This window comes from Ascaphus truei, chromosome 15 (assembly GCF_040206685.1).
Source record: "Ascaphus truei isolate aAscTru1 chromosome 15, aAscTru1.hap1, whole genome shotgun sequence".
Lineage (NCBI taxonomy): Eukaryota > Metazoa > Chordata > Amphibia > Anura > Ascaphidae > Ascaphus > Ascaphus truei.
This window is the reverse complement of record NC_134497.1, coordinates 25,099,742-25,121,117: the sequence shown is the minus strand read 5'-3', so window position 1 is coordinate 25,121,117 and position 21,376 is coordinate 25,099,742. Positions and strand designations below refer to the sequence as shown.

Genomic DNA, 21,376 nt, shown 5'->3' with positions numbered 1-21,376 from the left:
CGCATCACTCACCAGCTCCTGACTTCCTCCCGAGCCGGCCCCAGTCCCTCCTCACTGCAAGGTTCACTACGCACTCTGACATGTCAGCCGGCAGGGGATGCAAGAGGATTGTGATCCCGAGCGGTGATGTGGCACGCTGGTGAGCCTATCAGCACCGGGGGCTGTACCTTCCTGTGTGTATGTATGTATTTATGTAAAGCCCCGGTGTATCTCCCTGTGGACGGACGTTCACAGAGGTACACACTTTGAGTCTTTATAATGTGAAATTATAATAAGGCTTTATTGTGCCTTTTCCTTTTTATCAGGAAAACATCCAAACAAGGGGGGGGGGGGAACAAAGCTTCCATTCACTTGGGAGTATTTCTAGTGAAAACACTGCAATCAATTCACATCTCCCCAGTCAAGCATTTCTTCCCAGCCCCAAACATAGCATGAAAATAAGCAGATATGAACAGTCTCTTAAGAATAAAAGTCTTATCTGTTTGTAAGCTTCTCTGCTCTCCTGGATCCGCACCCATGCGTGCATAGAAAATATTAGCATCCAGGTTTTAGAAGTCTTATTTGGTCCTTGTGGTTTGGAGGGAAAAATCTTCACTGTCCCTGCTTCAGCTCCCTTCAGGGTTGGTCAGCATACCGGTTTAGAAGTTTTTCCCTGGGTCTTGAAATCAGGTCTGCTGTGCAGAGCTCAAGACTGGTCAGCTCCAAGGGTCAGCTCTCAGTGAGAGCTACAAAGTTCTCACTTCCTGTTTCACAAGACAGGTTTTCTAAGCCATCTAATCAGGCAGGTGTTTTAAGGTTAATTAACTAAGAGCAGTTAACCACCACACTGCTGGATTAGAGGCACATTACCGGAATAGGGATAAGTCCCCTGTTACACTCCCCCTCCTCTATAACACACACACGGGGGAGGGGGGAACTTTACAGCACCTGATCTATCTGCCTCCTTGTATCACCCCTCCGCTCTCCTCCTGGACCCACAACCCCCCAGACCCACACCCTCCCTCCCTCTCCTGCGGACCTAATGGAGATAGCAGTGAAGTGCCTCTCTACGCGCTGCCTGTATGCAGTGCGGACGTGCTGTCTGATGCAGCGGGGCCTCAGCCTAAGGCTAAGGCCCCGGTCACGGCGCTCTAATGCGCGCTTTCGGCTGCGCGTTCCGGCGATCCCCGGTCTGCAGCTCACTGCAGGAGCAGAGACCGGGGGGGGCGTGCCGGAGGAGTGACGGGGGCGCGGCCATGACGTCACCCGGCAGGTTCGCCCTCATTGGCTGAACCGCCGGGGGGCGTGCCTAGCCGCTCGACGCGAGTTCCTGCTCTCGCGCGAGCGCTGCGGCCCCCCCTCGCAGCGGGCCCGGCGCCGTTGCGGGGAGGGCTCTGGTGAGCGCAGCGTCCGCCACAGCGGACACTGCAGCATGCAGCGGGGGCAAGGCCTTAGACATGTCTGGAGGTTTAACTACGTGGTCCGTTTGTGTAACGTGAGAAAGCTGCAGGGGAAATTAGCTTCTGAATGTTTTAGGCTATGAGGGTCCCGGGAGCTCCCTAGCAGAAGCTTTTTAATAGTTACTTACATATTTAATGATTAAGAACCAAAAAAAAAAAAAAGACCAAAATCATAATTTCTTCCCCCGCTCCCCCCGATATGTCATTGCAGTTTTCTCATTTATTGCCCCTTTATTAGGTCCAACAAACATGGTGTGGGAGTGTTATTTGGGGCCAGGCAGAATGCAGGGTCAGGGTTCTTATGAAGCACTTTGCAGCTCCGCTCTGTTCAATCTCAGACCCACGGGGGCCTCTGTGTGCAGAGCAGGGGGGGGGGATTGTGTGCGGGGGGCTCTGATTGTGGAGCAGGGGGGGACTCTGTGTGAGGAAGCAGGGGGGGGGGTTCTGTGTGAGGGAGCAGGGGGGACTCTGTGTGAGGGAGCAGGGGAGGACTCTGTGTGAGGGAGCAGGGGGGGACTCTGTGTGAGGGAGCAGGGGGGGACTCCGTGTGAGGGAGCAGGGGGGGACTCTGTGTGAGGGAGCAGGGGGGGACTCTGTGTGCGGGAGCAGGGGGAGGACTCTGTGTGATGGAGCAGGGGGGGACTCTCTGTGAGGGAGCAGGGAGGGACTCTGGGTGGGAAGCAGGGGGGGCTCTGGGTGGGAAGCAGGGGGGACTCTGTGTGAGGGAGCAGGGGGGGGACTCTGTGTGAGGGAGCAGGGGGGGACTCTGTGTGAGGGAGCAGGGGGGACTCTGTGTGAGGGAGCAGGGGGTGACTCTGTGTGAGGGAGAGGGGGGGGGACTCTGTGTGAGGGAGCAGGGAGGGACTCTGTGTGAGGGAGCAGGGGGGGCTCTGGGTGGGAAGCAGGGGGGCTCTGTGTGGAGAGAAGGCAGAGGGCTCTGTGTGCTGAGTCGGGGAGGGGGGAAGACTCTCTTTGAGGGAGCGGGGGGGGGGGGCTCTCTGTGTGAGGGAGCAGGGGGGGAATTTGTTATTAACTTGCAAAATAAAGTAAATGATGAAATCAGGACAATCTGAGCCCTGCCTGTGCTGCCCCAGCCCTCTGTGAGACACATATATTAAGGACAAGAGAAAGTATACTGTACATGCAGAAGAAACGAACCTTCCCTAGCACAGTGCCTGGGAAATGTTACTGTCTTGTTTCTAAGCTACACAGTATGTGACACGTGATCCGTTTTGAAATTTAAAACTACAACTCCCATGATCCCCTTAGTGTGAGCATGCGCAGTAGGACACAGAGCTGTGACCCGGATGTAGTCAGTGTCTCCACTTCCGGGAAAGAGAAGAAGAAGAAATAAAGTGGTGCAGGAAGCACACAGGAGCCTTTTCTGTAAGTAACTTACTTTGTATTCAAAGCATCAGAGCAGGTATATGCAAACACGTGGCGTTTCAGGACAGACACGTCCTCTCCTCAGACCATACACCTTACTGAAATAAAAGAACTATTTACTTACACAAAGCACTTAGCCTAAAAAATACCTGTTGGGCAGCGTACCTAGTGTACTGATAAAGCTATACCTAAAAGGTGAAGGATGTGACCGACCCCAAATACAGATACCCCACGTATATACATAATACTGACTGTGGGTTTGATCTTAATAACTTCTCCCAAAAATAAATGGCCCAACTCTTAGATCAACGAGTTGAAAGCATTGAAATAAAGTCCCAATCAAAGGAGTGTAATAGATCAGTCCAAGATTGAAGAAATGGCAGCCTTAAGGACAAGACAGACAAGTCTTCCAAAACTTGTCAAATACAGAACTTGAACACACAAATCAAGTCCCAGGTGCAAAAGGAACAGAACAGTACAATACCAGTCCTGTATATGGTAATGAAAACCAGTCCTGTTATCCACGTCGATGGCTTTAGACTTGTCTTTCCTCCTAACAGTGTTTCCTATGGATATAAAGGGGGCAAATCATTGCGCAGCACCTTTGATTGTGAGGCCGGTTTCACCCTGGCAGCTGCCTGCTTACAGGAATGAAGTTGATCACTGGCAAAAAATGAGTATCGTTAATACTCTCCCCTGCGCTTGATCAGGTCCACACCTGCATTCCTTCTCCAGGATCTCCAACAATGCGTGATTCTCCCAAAATAAAGTTAAATAAAACGTACCTAGTGTAGTACTGATTAAAACATTTATTAATACACACACATAAAAATAACCACACAGTGTGTCTGCACGTGTTGCACGACACAAATTACCGCCGCGGCTTGAGCCTCCTGAGTGGTGTCCGGCAGCTGAGATCAGTGTTGCACTGCTCTCCTCAATTCACGGCCGTGACTCCTCACACTGGCTCTCCTGACGACGACACTGCCGGGCGCCGAACTCCTGGTGCCTCCACTCACGGTTAGGGATAGCTCCATCCTACTCGTTTCGTGTCAGAATACTTCGACAGGGAGATGCTGCTGCTGGAGAAGCCCCATGAGACAGGACCAGGGCTCGAGAGTGAGCACACGTCAGTGGAACGCATATGAATATAAATATGTGTCCCACTGACTGCATCACACTGATTTATTGAACCCTCAAGCTGAATCTTCGCCGATTGATTACAGGAGAACGGATCGATCGGCAATTTAGCTAATCACTTGTCAGTGTTGGGATTGCATTGATGCGCATATTGAAGGGAAACGTATATATTTTTATTTTTTTAAAGGCAGCTTGAACTGCTTCTTTAAATCCAACCTAGCGGTGGAAAAACTTGAAACCACTTAGAGTACAAAATTTCATTGAAAAGGATAAAATCACCATTTAGCCCTTTGGGTGGCCTTTTGATGTAATTGCTATGACACTAGTCTCGCCCCATGATGTAATAGCTATGTCATAGTAATCCTGCTGGTTTTCCTAGGGGAGATTACATTCTGTGCTCCTGTGCAGGGCAGGACGGATCTATCACTACAAAGGAAAAAGGAATACCAGCGCGTGGGTAAAAATGTGCCCTAATGTGCAAAACCACTGTGTTTGACACCTATAAAACACACAACTATCCTATATATAGTGCAAAATATATCCAGTCTCTGTAAATAGTGCACTTACATAAACAAATGCCCAAGTGAAAATGTCCCGCAAAGTAAGTCCACTGGAGAAAGTATCCAAAGGTTAACTTGATCCGGATGATAGGTGTATATCTTCACACTTGTTCCACTTTAAGAAAAGAAAAGAGAGAGGGACATGGCATAATAACATTTATTACAGGAAAAGATAAAAAGTAGGAACACTCACAAACGAGCTATACAGCAGTGCATTGGTGCATAGCTTGCCAGCTCCTGTTGTCCTTGTTAGGCAGATCTTCCTTCACTCGCCCTCTGTTGATTTCCTTGCAGTGTGGTGTTCCACCGGCCTCTCTGCTTCCCAGCAGGCTGCGTCTCCTCTCCTGCTCCAGACGTGCACGAGCGCATGTGACCAGGCTCCGACGACTGTGTGAGGAATTAGCTCTGCTCTCAGACAACTATGGTGGCTGTGAGCGCCCGAAACACATCAGACGCATTTCAGCAATGCCTTCCTCAGTGATGTAAGTATGCAGGGGTTAGGAGTCCTTTTATACAGCGTCCTCAATTAAGTCTTTGATTATTCAAAATGTGAGTGAAATTGATTGTTGCAGACTGTTCTTTAAAATAGTAAAAGAACCTCTATAGCTACTCAAATAAAATTAATAAAACTGATACATACCATAAAAAGAAAAGGGGTCCCAGTATAACATCTGTAGCCATATGGAACATATATCTCACTCGGTAGACGAAAAGTGAAAAGGGCAGGGTCCCTACTGCAATGTAACCCTATGGGTTAAAGATTACATGCCAGAAGCATTGCAGAGGTCCCAGCTGAGGTGAAAAATACAATATAAGTTTAGAAAACACCTAGGATCTTCACTTCTGATAGGGACTAAGCATACATGCTAGAGAAGGGCTGCAAATGTCGTAATGTAACCCTTTGGGTGCCAGTGTTTGCAGGGTGAAAATCCAAAATGTTTTTCATGTGTAGATTTTTTTTTTGTAAAATCACCCCCTCTCCAATCATGTAACACATGCTCTTGGCCCCACATTTTCAAACATTTTGGATCTTGTTGGTGTTTTATTTTGTAATGCTTTGAAACAGTATGGGTCCCTAACCCTATAGTTATATTCCTAATATGTTCGCTGATTCTAGTTTTCAATTTCCGTGTTGTTCTGCCCACGTATTGCAAATGGCAACTCCACTCTAGTACATACACAACACCCTTGCCATTGCATGAAATATTAGATTTTATTTCAAAATTTGTGACTGTAGCAGTGCATATAAATACTTTCATTTTTGTTTCCTGATTTTTGTTGCTTTGCAGTTCAAGCATTTGAAAAAGCCCTTTGGGGCTCTACTTAGCCAGCTTTCATGTTTTCTAGTGGCCAGAAAACTGGGTACCCGCTTTTACTTCAAGTTTGGGGCCCTTGAAAATAAGACGTCAGGTTTCTCACTAATGACATCCTTAAGCCATTGGTCCTGCTGTAATATATGCCAATGCTTGCTCAGGATTCCCTTTACTTTCTTTGACTGTTTGCTGTATGCTGTAATGAAAGGAATAAAAGGTTTTTCTACTCCCGGATATGTTGTCTTGTTTTTATATATCAACATATCAGACCTATCAATCCTATCTACCTTTTCTATTGCAGCATCGATTGTCCTTGATTTGTAGTTCTTTTCTAGGAATCTCTCTTTCAAAAGGGAAGCCTGACCCTCATAGTCCTGTTTCTTAGAGCAGTTCCACTTTACACGTTGGAATATTACTTAGTCATGTGGGTTTATGGCAACTGTTGGCCGTGATGTAATTGTTGCAGTTCACTTCCTTAAAGATCCTGGTGTGGATCTGATTATCTTCTATGAAAATTTCTAGATCTAAAAACTCCACACTTCTAGTACTCATTTTGTGAGCGAACTGCAAATTGAGGTCATTTAAATTGATCTCCTCAAAGAAAGTTTATAGTTCCTCTTGACTGCCCTTCCAGATTATGAGGATATGATCTATGTAGCGGCAATAGAGTACCAGGCTTGCACCATAGCTGGGATTGGACCAGGTGGTATGGTCCTCCTACCAACCCAAAAAGAGATTGGCGTAGCTAGGTGCAAACCTGGTACCCATCACAATTCCTCTAACCTGGAGGTAGTGGTCACCCTCAAACCAAAACATATTGTGGTTTAAAATGAAGGCTATGCCCTCCAGTAAAAAGTCTACCTGGTTGGTTTACATGTCTTCATACTTATTCAGACTATAGGCAATGGCCTCACATCCCTGCTGATGTCCGATGCTAGTATATAAAGGAGGAAACATCACAGGTTGCCAAGACATAATTCTGTTCCCAGATTACTTCTTTCAATATATGTAACACCTGTGTTGTGTCTCTGAGGTGAGAAGGCAGTTTCTTTACCATGGGTTGTAAAAAAGTGTCTGTAGGAAGACAGATTTTGTGTCAGGGACTGGATTTCCTTGAAAAGGATAAAATCACCATTAAACTCTTTGGGTGCCCTTTTGATGTAGTTGCCATGTCACTGCGTCTGGCCCCATGACGTAATAGCTACGTCATAGTAATCCTTCTGGTTTTTCCTAGGGGAGATGATATTCTGTGCTCCTGTGCAGGGCAGGACGGATCTATCACTACGTGGGATAGAAGGGAGGGGGTCTCCCCATCCGTTCTGTCATCAGTGAGGGAGGGATCACGTGACCCCTCCGTCACTCAAAGGGTTAAAACAACTGTTTTACTTATTTGTGTATTGGGAAAGAAATCCTGTTCTGTATTTCTCCAGGAACATTTATGTGTTTGACTAATATAGCAACGAAAGAAAAAGAACCCCAAGGAGAGCACTCGCACACTACTGTATATATTTACAGGTGTGCCTAGGAACCATGTGTTGAATGGGAGGAGTGAGTGAATAATTTTTTTTTAATTTGAGTCGTAACTCAGAATGATAAAATATTGGGGGGAACGCTGTGGATCAAGTGAAATACTCTTATGAGCCAGTATACAGCGAATTTAAAATAGGACGAATGAATACTAGATAGTGGTCGCTATACTGTCTGTACTCCTTGGACCAGTAATAGTAGCATACACAGCTGCCCAAGATAGCTAGAGTAGTACTAATGTCCCCACCACAGTTATATGGTGAGTAATATAATAAGTACCCTCAGTAAGGGTGTGGACAGATGCGCTCTGTGGTAAGTAGTCACAGTGAGCACCTGCGTATGCCAGGTGTCACAAGACTAAATAAATCTTAGGAGTATCAGTAGCTGCTTTAACAGTGCACAAGTAGTGCCTGTTTACATGAAACATCCACAAATATGGATCATGGAATACGTTCGTCCTCCTCGTCATCACGTCATAGGGGCGGGACATGTGCTCGTGATCGGAGCGCTTCCATCCCCAGTAGCTCCTCACATGGGGCTGCGCTATTCTAGCACCATGCACAATGGTTTTTAAATAGCAAACGTACCCCTGGCTGATATATTCGAGCACCCTGCATGCAGCTGAAGGTGCCCTGCCCCCTCCTAAGAGGTATGTTTGTTATTAAAGGACGAACGTATTTTTAAGTAATAAGAAAGTAGTCACTGGTGTGGCCCGTGGCTCCCATTTGAATTAAAATGTGGGTACATACAAGTGAGCCATCGTATGTACATTGCTCTCCATTAACTTCTGTTCTCAATAACTGTAGAGAAGAAAGAAAAGACAAGTCACATTATTATCAACTTGTATCTTTTTCAGCTTTTCCTTTATAAAATAGACATTACTTTGAGACCTCACTAACTGTCCCAATTTTAGGTTTGTAAATTGTGCGAGAAACGAGGAAGAACAGAACCTTGTGGCGTTCCAGTCCACAGGAAAATCTACTACAGAACCTGCACAGACCTCCCCCCACACACAGAGCTCCTGGTCTGGAGATGAATATGGGAAGGAGCTTGGTATCAAGGGGGTATGCTGTGGAAAAGTAACGCGCCAGGACAAGGTAATCAGGAATATGTGTGTTTCGTGGTTTTTACATCTCTATTGTCTTATTACTGATGTTAAATTGCAAATAATGATAGATCTGCATACACCATTACGGGTCAACTAGAACTTAATATCACTAAACCTGACTTGAGTCAAAGGGCCGGATACATCAAGCTGCAGTAACCAAAAATGTCATTTACTGCCCATATAAAAAGTGCCTTATCGTGCAATGAATCAGCGTTGCAAGCGCCAAAAATAAAGCACTTTTTATCGGACCCTTTAAAAGCATCAGATCCGATACAAAACAGGCATAATACCGCATATTCAAATGAAGACTACCATACATCAAGTTCTGATATTTATCGGAACAGGAGGAACAGCAGAAATACCGCAAATATTTTATCACCTACTCCAGGCTGGTGTTAGCCCTGTCTTTTCTATGTATATAATGGCCAGTATACTACCCATTATATACATAGGCAAGATGAGCTAAACCAACATGGAATAGATAATAAAATAGGTGTTAAAATACATTTCAGTACATATTAACCCCTAAGTAGGCTGTAGGGATACTCCCAGGATGAGATTCAGGTTTGTGGATTAGCGAAACGCAGCCCAAACCACAAACCTGAATCTCATCCTGGGAGTATCCCTACAGTCCCACCCCCTCCCAACACTGCCCACAATTTTCAATTTGGCCCAGTTTCTGAAGAGGAGATTATACAAGCGCTCCTCAAACTAAAACTAAGCAGCCAATGTGGACCCGACTTACTACAATCTAGGTTCCTACGACTTGGTGCCCCAGCCATTGCCAAACCAATTGCGTCCATAGTCAACTCTATCCTGTCTGCAGGCCATATCCCTAAGACCTGGAAAACTGCCAGAGTTGTCCCAATCTTCAAAAGTGGGGACAAAAACACTGTCTCAAACTACAGCCCAATCTCACTTCTCCCAATTCTATCCAAAGTCATGGAAAAATGTGTCCACTCCCAATTAAGCGATTTCTATACCAAGACAAATTTCCCTAGCCAATTCCAATCTGGGTTTCGTCCCAAACACTCCACCGTAACTACCCTGCTAAAAGTTTGCAATGAAATCCAGTGTGGAATGGAACGGGGACAACTCACTGGTGCAGTATTCCTAGATTTTGCAAAGGCTTTTGACACAGTTGATCATGCCATCCTGCTTAACAAACTCCAGAGCTCTGGAATAGGGAAACATGCCTTAAACTGGTTTCAGTCCTACCTATCAGGAAGATCCCAACATGTGTCCATCTCAGGCTCTAACTCCAACCCCCTGGATATCACCTGTGGTGTCCCGCAAGGCTCTGTTCTGGGGCCCCTACTCTTCTCGGTGTTCATTAATGATCTTCCCACAGCTTGTAAGGAAGCCTCAATACACATGTATGCAGATGACACAATCCTATATGCACACAGCACTCTGACCTTCAACACATACTTCAGTCTGACTTTTTGAGACTCGAAAACTGGATTTCCCAAAACAAACTGTTTTTAAACACTGACAAGACTGTAACAATGGTATTTGGGACCAAGACTAAATTTGTAAAGCTTCCAGTGACAGCTCCTGATTAGAACCAACGCTAACACCACCCTAACACCTGTCACTAGTTTTAAATACCTGGGCTTATGGTTTGACTCCCACTTAACATTCGGGATGCACATTGATACCCTGACAACCAAGACCTATGCCAAACTAGGGGTACTTTACAGGAACAAATCATCCCTAAGTCTCCTGGTCAGAAAGCGTATCCCACAGCAGATGCTAATGCCAATTATTGACTATGGAGACATAGTATATGGCTCGGCTCCTCAAACCCACCTTAGCAAACTTGATACCCTCTACAATTCAATTTGTCGTTTTGTTCTCCAATGCAACTACAACACACATCACTGCGAAATGCTCAAAGAACTAGATTGGTCATCACTCGAGTCTAGGCGCAAAGTTCACCTTTCCTGTCTTGCCTTTAAATTCTTCATGGGCAAGCTACCCAGCTACCTGAACAAGCTCCTCACCCCTACCACATGCAGCACCTATCACCTGAGATCAGACTCCAAAAGATTATTCATGGTCCCAAGGCTCAACAAAGTATCCGGACGTTCCTCCTTCTCCTTCCGTGCACCCCAAAACTGGAACAACCTACCAGAGACTCTCACATCCACCACCAGTTTAAGTTCTTTCAAATCTAAGGCTGTCTCACATTTTAACCTGGTCTGTAACTGTTTCATACGCTCATAATATAAATTTTCTTTGACTGTGCATGCAATGTCTTGTATATAATGTATACCCTGTTCATTTATGTAACTGTACTTGTAACCATGTATTATTTGTTTTACTCTGTGCCCAGGACATACTTGAAATGAGAGGTAACTCTCAATGTATTACTTCCTGGTAAAATATTTTATAAATAAATAAATAAGTTGTCCACGGGTCAACTAGTCATCGATTTCCATGACTAGCTGACCACACAGGGGATAATATACACATTACACTACACTATCTATCCCCCTTTGCTACCTTAGTGGCTAGTAAAGCATGGTTAGTTCTTAGTTTGTCCCGCAGGCATTAACCAAACCCCTACGGCTCAGATACATCAAATTCTGTTAAAGTGGCGATAATATCGCACACGGGGAAATAATAAACTAACTGGTGTTATTACTGCAATTTTAAGGTGGTATATATCAAGATTGTGGTAATAGTTTAATGGTGCGATATTTGGGCCAATCTCACGATATGGGAATTAACGTGACTGTTAATAATGTGTGCGCATTGGGTTAATATTTCTATCATAGGCTTCTGTAATGTCTACTATTACATAAACCTATAATCAAAATAACATTAACCCAAGGTATACCACAGGCAGCAAAGGGGTTAATACTTTATTTAGAAAACATTACCTAACCCTGTTGACCCCGTTAGTGGCCAGTAAAGCATTGCCATTCTAGTCGCTAAGGTAATTGAGGGGTTAACTCATTTCACCACCACTTCCCCCCAACCCCCATGGGAAGCCTCCCCGCCTCCCCGGGGCAACTACTGTCATTACCAAGATCCCCTACCAACGCCCCCCTTCTAGACTAATGCCCAATATCCCTATTAGACAAATGTGGTTTTAAACATTAACACAAAATACATACATTCAAAATACAGATTACACGTAAAACCATTGATTATTACTGTGGATAACTAGGTCCTTTCAACAGGGGGGGTGGGGGGGGGCAGAATATCCACATTGGCGATAAATGGTAAGCCATTAATAAATAAATAAATACATCAACAATATTAAAATACATTAATAACCCCCCCTCAGTGGTTAACCGCTAAGGTAATGAAGGGAGTTGGTGGATGTACCATGTGATGAATGCCCTTTTTTGGGTGCTGGGATGTCACCTTAAATGGAATGAATCACATTCCTTTTTTTTAATCACATTTCATGATTTTGCATCGTTTTTGTATTATCCCCACCAACATTGTATATGTTAAAATACAATAAATGTGCATTTGGTTCCTGATTTAGCAGAAAGTTGGGTCATCCTATAACTAATAGAGACCTGTTACATGGTGCGGTAACGGGAACACCCGGTTACTGATATGTGAGCTTCTAATGACACGTATTCTATTCATTGTACTAACATTTTTTAATTATACCTTCACAACTGAAACTATCGACTTACTATCTATCAAAGCATTTGAAAAGATTTCTGCCACTTTAATTGGTGTTTTGTAGCTAGTGAGATTTCCTTTTAAATCGTTAAATGTATGATCCACTTTAAATGTATAATCCACTACATCTACTCTCCCGGCCCTAATGCTGCACATGTTGTGCTAAACCTTCATTTTTACAATGTACATCTACAGTTTCCTTTCATCTGGAACTTTCTGTGATACGCCAACTTACCTCTCCTGCATGACCTTTTGTAATACAGTTTGTGTAACAGTGACTTTTTTTTTTTTTTTTTTTTACAAAGACAAGCTCCAATAATCCACCCATGCCAGCACTGGAAGGTTGCTTTTAGCAGTCAGTATTACCTCCTCAAATATCTGAAGTTCAAACACCCAAATGAGTACATGGAAAAGATGAGGACAGAACAATCTTGCAATATTCCAATAAATATGACAGAAAATGCATATTTCAACCAGTCAAGGCAATTAATAAACAATGTAACTGCTTCTCATTCCAAAACATATATGTTAGCTGCTGCCACCGGAAAAGATCTTGGAGAAAGTGTGAAGAGTCTGACTTGGTTATCAGACCAGAATGCACAGAAGAGACCACAGACTGGGGAGAGACGGCATGTATGTGGGGAATGTGGGAAGGGATTTAGTCGGTTATCCAACTTGAACACACACAAGAGGACACACACAGGAGAGAGACCGCATGTATGTGGGGAATGTGGGAAGGGATTTAGTCGGTTATCCAACTTGAACACACACAAGAGGACACACACAGGAGAGAGACCGCATGTATGTGGGGAATGTGGGACGGGATTTATTGTGTTATCCAGCCTGAATATACACAAAATGACACACACAGGGGAGAGACCGCATGTATGTGGGGAATGTGGGAAGGGATTTAGTCACTTATCCAACTTGAACACACACAAGAGGACACACACAGGAGAGAGACCGCATGTATGTGGGGAATGTGGGAAGGGATTTATTGTGTTATCCCACCTGGACAAGCACCAGAGAACACACACAGGGGAGAGACCGCATGAATGTGGGGAATGTGGGAAGGGATTTAGTGACTTATCCAGCCTGAACAGACACAAGAAGACACACACAGGGGAGAGCCCGCATGTATGTGAGGAATGTGGGAAGGGATTTGGTCAGTTATCCCACCTGAAGACACACAAGAGGACACACACAGGGGAGAGACCGCATGTATGTGGGGAATGTGGGAAGGGATTTGGTCAGTTATGCAGCCTTAACACACACAAGAGGACACACACAGGGGAGAGACCGCATGTATGTGGGGAATGTGGGAAGGGATTTGGTCAGTTATGCAGCCTTAACACACACAAGAGGACACACACAGGGGAGAGACCGCATGTATGTGGGGAATGTGGGAAGGGATTTAGTGTGTTATCCCACCTGGACAAGCACAAGAGAACACACACAGGGGAGAGACCGCATGTATGTGGGGAATGTGGGAAGGGATTTAGTGACTTATCCAGCCTGAACACACACAAGAGGACACACACAGGGGAGAGACCGCATGTATGTGGGGAATGTGGGAAGGGATTTGGTCAGTTATCCAGCCTTAACACACACAAGATGATACACACAGGGGAGAGATCGCATGCATGTGGGGAATGTGGGAAGGAATTTAGTGTGTCATCCAACATGAGGAGACACAAGAGGATACACACAGGGGAGAGACCGTATGTATGTGTTGAATGTGGGAAGGGATTTGGTCAGTTATCCAGCCTGAACACACACAAGACGACACACACACGGGAGAGACCGCATGTATGTGGGGAATGTGGGAAGGGATTTGGTCAGTTATCCAGCCTGAGGAGACACAAGAGGACACACACAGGGGAGAGACCTATCTCTAAAGCCAGGCATGTTTTGGGATAACCAGCGACTAAGACGCTCACATAAGTGCACACGTGTGTTACGCTAAATCGCGATGAAAAGGGACTTTAGTTTATGTTGCAAAAAATGAGCGTTTTAAAAGATTTAAAAGTTATAACTTTTTAAATGCAGGTTATTTGTATCATTCTTATTGTAGTTTTATTTAAAGAAAAATGTTCTTAATAATATTTTATATTTCCATGCTGTTTGTTCTAATAAAATGTGCATTCCCCATTATCCTGAAGAGGTCTGTTGCCTCACTTAGCTGTGAATCAGAATAGTTTTGCTGCGACCAATTTGCCGTCGGCATTAGGCTGCAGACGGACCCTCCGCCACCAGCTGCTTCTAAGGTAAGTTTTTATTACTGTTTTGGGTAGGGGGTTAATTTAAGGGGTTTAGGGTAGGGGGTTTTAGGGTAAGTGCTTGGGGTAGGGTTTTTTTGGGTAAGGGATTAAGGTGTTTTTTTAGGGTAAGAGTAGTGTGCAGGCCTTAATAATGAAGGTGTCACCATGGACCACCCTCTTCTCCATACTCTTGGTATTTGGAACTAAGCTCTATCCTGGATCTCCTCTTACCTCTCCCATCATACTTTCAGTGTCTCTTTTGCTAACACCTCCTCATCCTCTATCAATCTCTCTGTGGGGGTACCCCAGGGCTCGGTCCTGGGACCCCTTCTCTTTTTTCTTTACACTCTCTAGGTGACCTAATCACATCTTTTGGGTTTAAATATCACCTCTATGCTGACGACACACAAATTTACCTTTCAACCCCTGACCTTACACCTGCTATACAGACCAAAGTTTCTGAATGTCTCTCTGGAATATCCTGGATGGCCATTCGCCAACTAAAACTCAACATGGCAAAACCAGAGCTTCTTATACTTCCTCCCAAACCTGGCCCTACTACCTCCTTCCACATAAGTGTTGGAAGTACCATCATTCACCCAGTAGCCCAAGCACGCTCAAAATCAGGGATTACATGAACTGTGAGAGTAAGTTCGTTGTAAAAAAGATCCGGTGGCCATGTGGTTTACACTACCACGGTAAGACAACCTGCATGCTTAAGGAGCGCATGAGCTTACACCGCTCCTACATCAGGAAGGCGTTACAAGATACCAACAACAGTGAGGATTTCAAACTACAGCCTGTAGCGAGGCATTTTAAAAAGCATAAACATGGTGTGGCAACACTGATGTATGCCCATACCCCAGGCACATGCCTGACCTCGAGGTGGCGACAGGGGCAAACTGTTATTTACAATTGGAAACTCGCATGATTATTTAACTAAACACTATGGCCCCACGCGGCCTAAATGAGGACTTCAAGCTAGGGTGTTTTCTGTGACCCTCTTGTACTGTTGTCTTTCAGTATCACCTAGCTATGTGTCCACTAGGGGGATAATGTGGGGGTTTGGGATGTCAGCATTGCTGCTTGTTTTGGGGCTTAGTGTTTACTGTTTGACACCATACTGCTTACATTAGCATTATTGGATGTGCTTATGACATCCATGTTTGACCCCATACATTTTCCTCTCCCTCCCTTCTCCCTTTCCCTCCTGCCTTTTCTTTCCACCCCCCCTCCTGTGTCTGTTTCAGTGATACTTTTAGTGTTCTCTGGACGACTTCTTTCTCCCCTTAGTCTGAGGCAAGCTACTTCTACATCTGGAAATTTCGTTTTTATATCCTTTATGTTTGATTCACATATTTCCCCACTTTGTATTGTTATAGGGAGCTAGTCCTGGATATCGAGATGAAATAGTTCAAGTCCCAATGATGACAACTTGTAATCAAGGGTTGTATTGATGTAGATTCCTCCGTATATTGGGGAACATGAAATGAAAAGAACACAGAATTTAGTGCAACACATCTAACAAAAAATCTTAACAGACATAGACTCACAAACCAGCACAGACAAGACACACAAACGAAAAGCTGAAAAATAAAAATTGTTTAATACAACTATAAAATAATAAAATGTGGAACGATGAAACAGTGATGGAGCCAGTCCGGCAGAGTAAAACTAGAAAGCTACTCAAAGGACGGCTCTAGAACACAAGCAGTGAGGCCCAATAGACCGATGTAATCTGTCCTCCCTGGGTTGAGAAATTGAAGTAACCGCAACTTTCCTCCAAACACCGTGCTCCTCGAAACTGGAAGTGACGTCACCGGATACTAGATACTGGATGCTCCGTCACAGGTAGGCGGGACTCTCGGCGGGATTTTCAAGAGGAGGTTCTTCTTGATTCAGCTCCAAAGGATCAGCTCTCTGCACTCAGTTCTCTCAACATCAAAGCGTCCAACAGTAATGAAAAAACCCTACGCGTTTCGTGCGCTTGCGCACACTTCCTCAGGGGTTATGAGTGATGTCAGTGGTGCCCTGGTATATATCCATATAAGACTAATCTGATTGGCCAATCAATCAAGACATTTCTTAAAGCGATACCTCCTTGACACATAATATACAAAACACTGACATTAGAACAGCTTTGCATGAACAAAAAACATAAAGAACAATATACAACAATTATCTACACATGACAACATAAAACAACCATCAAACTGATGTAATAAAAATAAATATAAAACGTCAGAGCAAATGTTTGCATGTATTTAAACAAAATGACTTCATAATATTATAAAAATGCTCCTAATTCAAAGTCAATATTAAGACCTCTTGGAGAGAGAGTCTGTAATTCATAGATCCAGTATGCCTCACGCACACTGCATCTCTGCAATCTATTCCCACCTCTTGTTCTGGCTTGGATGGTCTCAATGGCCTGACACATTAACACCTTGGGATTTTGATTATGATGTGTGAGGAAGTGGTGGGACACACCATGGGTGACTAATCCCTTTTTTATATTGTATACTAGCTGAGAGCCCCGGCGTTGCCCGGGATGTTTGTTGTGTGGGGGTGGCATTTGGGTGGGGAGTGGTCTACGCGGCCCATGGCGGTGTGCGGTGGTACTGCTGCTGTGGCTGTACTGATGGTGATTGTATCGGTGTGCTGATTTGGGAGGGTTTGTTGCTGATATGGGGGTGCGGATGTGGGTGTGCCGATGGGGGAGGTGCGAAGGTGCCAATGTGTGGGTGCTGATGGTGTTGATGGGGGCTGGGAATGGTGGGGAGCCGAAAATGCCAGTGTGCTGGGGGGGGGGGCATGGGATACCGGTGTGCTGATGTGGTGGTGCTGGGGATAGTGTGTGTGTGTGTGTGTGTATACATGTTTGTGTGTATACATTGTGTGTGTGTGTGTGTGTGTGTGTGTGTGTGTATGTGTATACATGTGTGTGTGTACATGTTTGTGTGTGTGTATACACGTGTGTGTATACACGTGTGTGTGTGTGTACATGTGTGTGTGTGTGTGTACGTGTGTGTGTGTACGTGTGTGTGTGTAAATGTGTGTCACACATGTATACACACACACACACGTATACACACACACATGTATACACACACACACATGTACACACACACACATGTATACACACACACGTATACATACACACACGTATACATACACATCATGTATACACACACACACACACGTATACACACACACATGTATACACACACACATGTATACACATACACATGTATACACACACACACATGTATACACACACACACACACATGTATACACACACACACATGTATACACACACACACACACACATGTATACACACACACACATGTATACACACACACACACACATGTATACACACACACACACATGTATACACACACACACACATGTATACACACATGTGTGTGTGTATACATGTGTGTGTGTGTATACATGTGTGTGTATATACATGTGTGTGTGTGTATACATGATGTGTATGTATACGTGTGTGTGTGTATGTGTATGTATACGTGTGTGTGTGTGTGTGTGTGTGTGTGTATGTATGTATGTATGTATACGTGTGTGTGTGTGTGTGTGTGTGTGTGTGTGTATGTATGTATGTATGTATACGTGTGTGTGTGTGTATGTATACGTGTGTGTGTGTGTGTGTGTGTGTATGTATACGTGTGTGTGTGTGTGTGTGTGTGTGTATGTATACGTGTGTGTGTGTGTGTATGTATACGTGTGTGTGTGTATGTATACGTGTGTATGTATACGTGTGTGTGTGTGTGTGTGTGTGTATGTATACGTGTGTGTGTGTGTGTGTGTGTATGTATACGTGTGTGTGTGTGTGTGTGTGTATGTATACGTGTGTGTGTGTGTGTGTGTGTGTATGTATACGTGTGTGTGTGTGTGTATACGTGTGTGTGTGTGTATACGTGTGTGTGTGTGTGTGTGTGTGTGTATGTATACGTGTGTGTGTGTGTGTGTGTGTATGTATACGTGTGTGTGTGTGTGTATGTATACGTGTGTGTGTGTGTGTGTGTGTATGTATACGTGTGTGTGTGTGTGTATGTATACGTGTGTGTGTGTGTATGTATACGTGTGTGTGTGTGTGTGTGTGTGTGTGTGTGTGTGTGTGTGTGTGTGTGTGTGTGTGTGTGTGTATGTATACTTGTGTGTGTGTGTGTGTGTGTGTATGTATACGTGTGTGTGTGTGTGTATATGTGTGTGTGTGTGTATACGTGTGTGTGTATACGTGCGCGTGCGTGTCTACGTGCGTCTCTGTATACGCGCGTCTGCGTGTATACGTGTGTCTACGTGTGTATGTATACGTGTGTGTGTACACGTGTGTGTGTCTACGCGTGTGTGTATACGTGTGTGTACGTGTGTGTATACATGTGTATGTATACGTGTGTGTGTATACGTGTGTGTGTATACGTGTCTACGTGCACGTGTGCGTGTCTACGTGCACGTGTGCGTGTCTACGTGCACGTGTGCGTGTCTACGTGCACGTGTGCGTGTCTACGTGCACGTGTGCGTGTCTACGTGCACGTGTGCGTGTCTACGTGCACGTGTGCGTGTCTACGTGCGTGTGCGTGTCTACGTGCGTGTGCGTGTCTACGTGCGTGTGCATGTGTACGTCCACGTGCGTCTGCGTGTCTACGTGCGTCTGCGTGTGCCTGTGTGTATACGTGTGTATACGTGTGTCTACGTGTGTGTCTGCGTGTGTGTCGACATGTGTGTGTATACGTGTGCCTACGTGTGTGTGTGTGTATATACGTGTGTGTTCGTGTGTATACGTGTGTGTGTGTACGTGTGTAGGGCAGGGAGGGTGGGGGCAAAGGGGAGGGTGGGAGCAAAGGGCAGGGAGGGTGGGGGCGAAGGGCAGGGAGGGTGGGGTCGAAGGGCAGGGAGCGAAGGGCAGGGAGGGTGGGAGCAAAGGGCAGGGAGGGCGGGGGCGAAGGGCAGGGAGGGCGGGGGCGAAGGGCAGGGAGGGCGGGGGCGAAGGTCGGGCGAAGGGCAGGGAGGGCGGGGGCTAAGGGCGGGGGCGAAGGGCAGGGAGGGCGGGGGCGAAGGGCAGGGCCGGAGGGGGCGAAGGGCAGGGCCGGGGGGGGGCGAAGGGCAGGGCCGGGGGGGCGAAGGGCAGGGCCGGGGGGGGCGAAAGGCAGGGCCGGGGGATGGGGAGGGAGGGCGAAGGGCAGGGGCGGGGGGTGGGAGGGAGGGCGAAGGGCAGGGGCGGGGGGTGGGAGGGAGGGCGAAGGGCAGGGGCGGGGGGTGGGAGGGAGGGCGAAGGGCAGGGGGGGGGAGGGAGGGCGAAGGGCAGGGGCGAGGGGGGGGGGGCGAAGGGCAGGGCTGGGGGGGGGGAGGGCGAAGGGCAGGGCCGGGGGGGGGAGGGCGAAGGGCAGGGCCGGGGGGGGGGGGCGAAGGGCAGGGCCGGGGGCGGGGAGTGGTGAAGGGCAGGGCCGGGGGGGGTGGTGAAGGGCAGGGCCGGGGGGGGTGAAGGGCAGGGCCGGGGGGGGGTGAAGGGCAGGGCCGGGGGGGTGAAGGGCCGGGCCGGGTGAAGGGCCGGGCCGGGTGAAGGGCCAGGGCGGGGGGGGGTGTGAAGGGCCAGGGCGGGGGGGGGGGTGTGAAGGGCCAGGGCAGGGGGGGGGTGAAGGGGCGGGAGGGGGGGGTGAAGGGGCGGGAGGGGGGGGTGAAGGGGCGGGAGGGGGGGTGAAGGGGCGGGGGGGGGGGTGAAGGGCCAGGGCGGGGGGGGGGTGGGTGAAGGGCCAGGGCGGGGGGGGGGGGTGAAGGCCAGGGCGGGGGAGGGGTGAAGCGCCAGGCCGGGTGAAGGGCCAGGCCGGGGGGGGTGAAGCGCCGGGCCGGGTGAAGGGCCAGGCCGGGGGGGGGTGAAGCGCCGGGCCGGGTGAAGGGCCAGGCCGGGGGGGTGAAGCGCCGGGCCGGGTGGGGTGAAGCACCGGGCCGGGTGGGGTGAAGCGCCGGGCCGGGTGGGGTGAAGCGCCGGGCCGGGGGGGTGAAAGATCCCTTCCCGTGCGGTTACTTACCTCGCACCGGGCCGCGCTCCTCCTCCTCTGGTTCCTCGGCGGTCTCCGTTTCCCCCGGCGATGCGGAGCTGAGACGCTCAGGTCAGGAGGTGGTGTGGGCCGCGGCCTGTACAGCTCCCGACTGAGAGAGCGGGAGCAGCGCGCGCGGGGATGGTGAGCTGGGGGCGCGGCCTCTAGGCCTGAAGGTGAGAGCGGCGACAGCGTGCTCTGGGGGGGTGGGGTGGGGTAGGGAGCACCGGGAGAGCGGGTGAGCACCGGGAGAGGGAGCACCGGGAGAGCGGGTGAGCACCGGGAGAGAGGGTGCTCTGGGGGGGGGGGGGGTAGGGAGCACCGGGGGAGAGGGAGCACCGGGAGAGCGGGTGAGCACCGGGAGAGCGGGTGAGCACCGGGAGAGAGGGTGCTCTGGGGGGGGGGGAAGCACCGGGGGAGAGGGTGATGTTGAGGTCCCGCGGAGTGGTGATAGGGGGGGTTCCGTTGTTGCGGGCCAGCGGCCGGGAAGGGCGGGGGGGGGGGGGGTCAAGGCCGGGCAGCCGTTAAGGAGGAGAGAGAAAGAAGAGAGAGAGAGGGGAGAGAGAAGAGAGAAGAGAGAGAGGAGAGAGAGAGTGTCAGCCGTTAAGGAGGGTGGAGAGACAGAGTGTGTGTGTGTGTGTGTGTGTGTGTGTGTGTGTGTGTGTGTGTGTGTGTGTGTGTGTGTGTGTGTGTGTGTGTGTGTGTGTGTCAGCCGTTAAGGAGGGTAGAGAGAGAGAGTGTGTGAGTGTGGGTGTGTGTGTGTGTTTGGCCCGCCCGTCACTACGCCTCAGGCCTATGAGAGGTGTGCCTCCACCTCAGGCCAATGAGAGGTGTGCGGGGGCGGTCCAAGGGACCAATGAGATTTCCCCTAGAGACACCGGACATCCAGGCAGGCAGGCAGGCATACAGTGCTTTCACTAATATAGTATAAG

General features: G+C 47.7%; 1 protein-coding gene across 1 annotated transcript; it reads left to right on the top strand.

The window, feature by feature from the left end:
- The first annotated feature begins 2,742 nt into the window (after window positions 1-2,742).
- LOC142466699 (uncharacterized) lies at window positions 2,743-14,278 on the top strand. The gene is made up of 4 exons (XM_075572014.1): window positions 2,743-2,825; window positions 4,820-5,007; window positions 8,279-8,462; window positions 12,430-14,278. Exon 4 carries the CDS (start codon window positions 12,530-12,532, stop codon window positions 14,042-14,044), a length of 1,515 nt encoding a protein of 504 aa, XP_075428129.1. The 5' UTR covers window positions 2,743-2,825; window positions 4,820-5,007; window positions 8,279-8,462; window positions 12,430-12,529; the 3' UTR covers window positions 14,045-14,278.
- Window positions 14,279-21,376: the final 7,098 nt, after the last annotated feature.

Excerpts from the sequence above, each read along its gene's own strand:
- LOC142466699 (XM_075572014.1), top strand. The coding sequence starts at position 12,530 with ATGGAAAAGATGAGGACAGAACAATCTTGCAATATTCCAATAAATATG.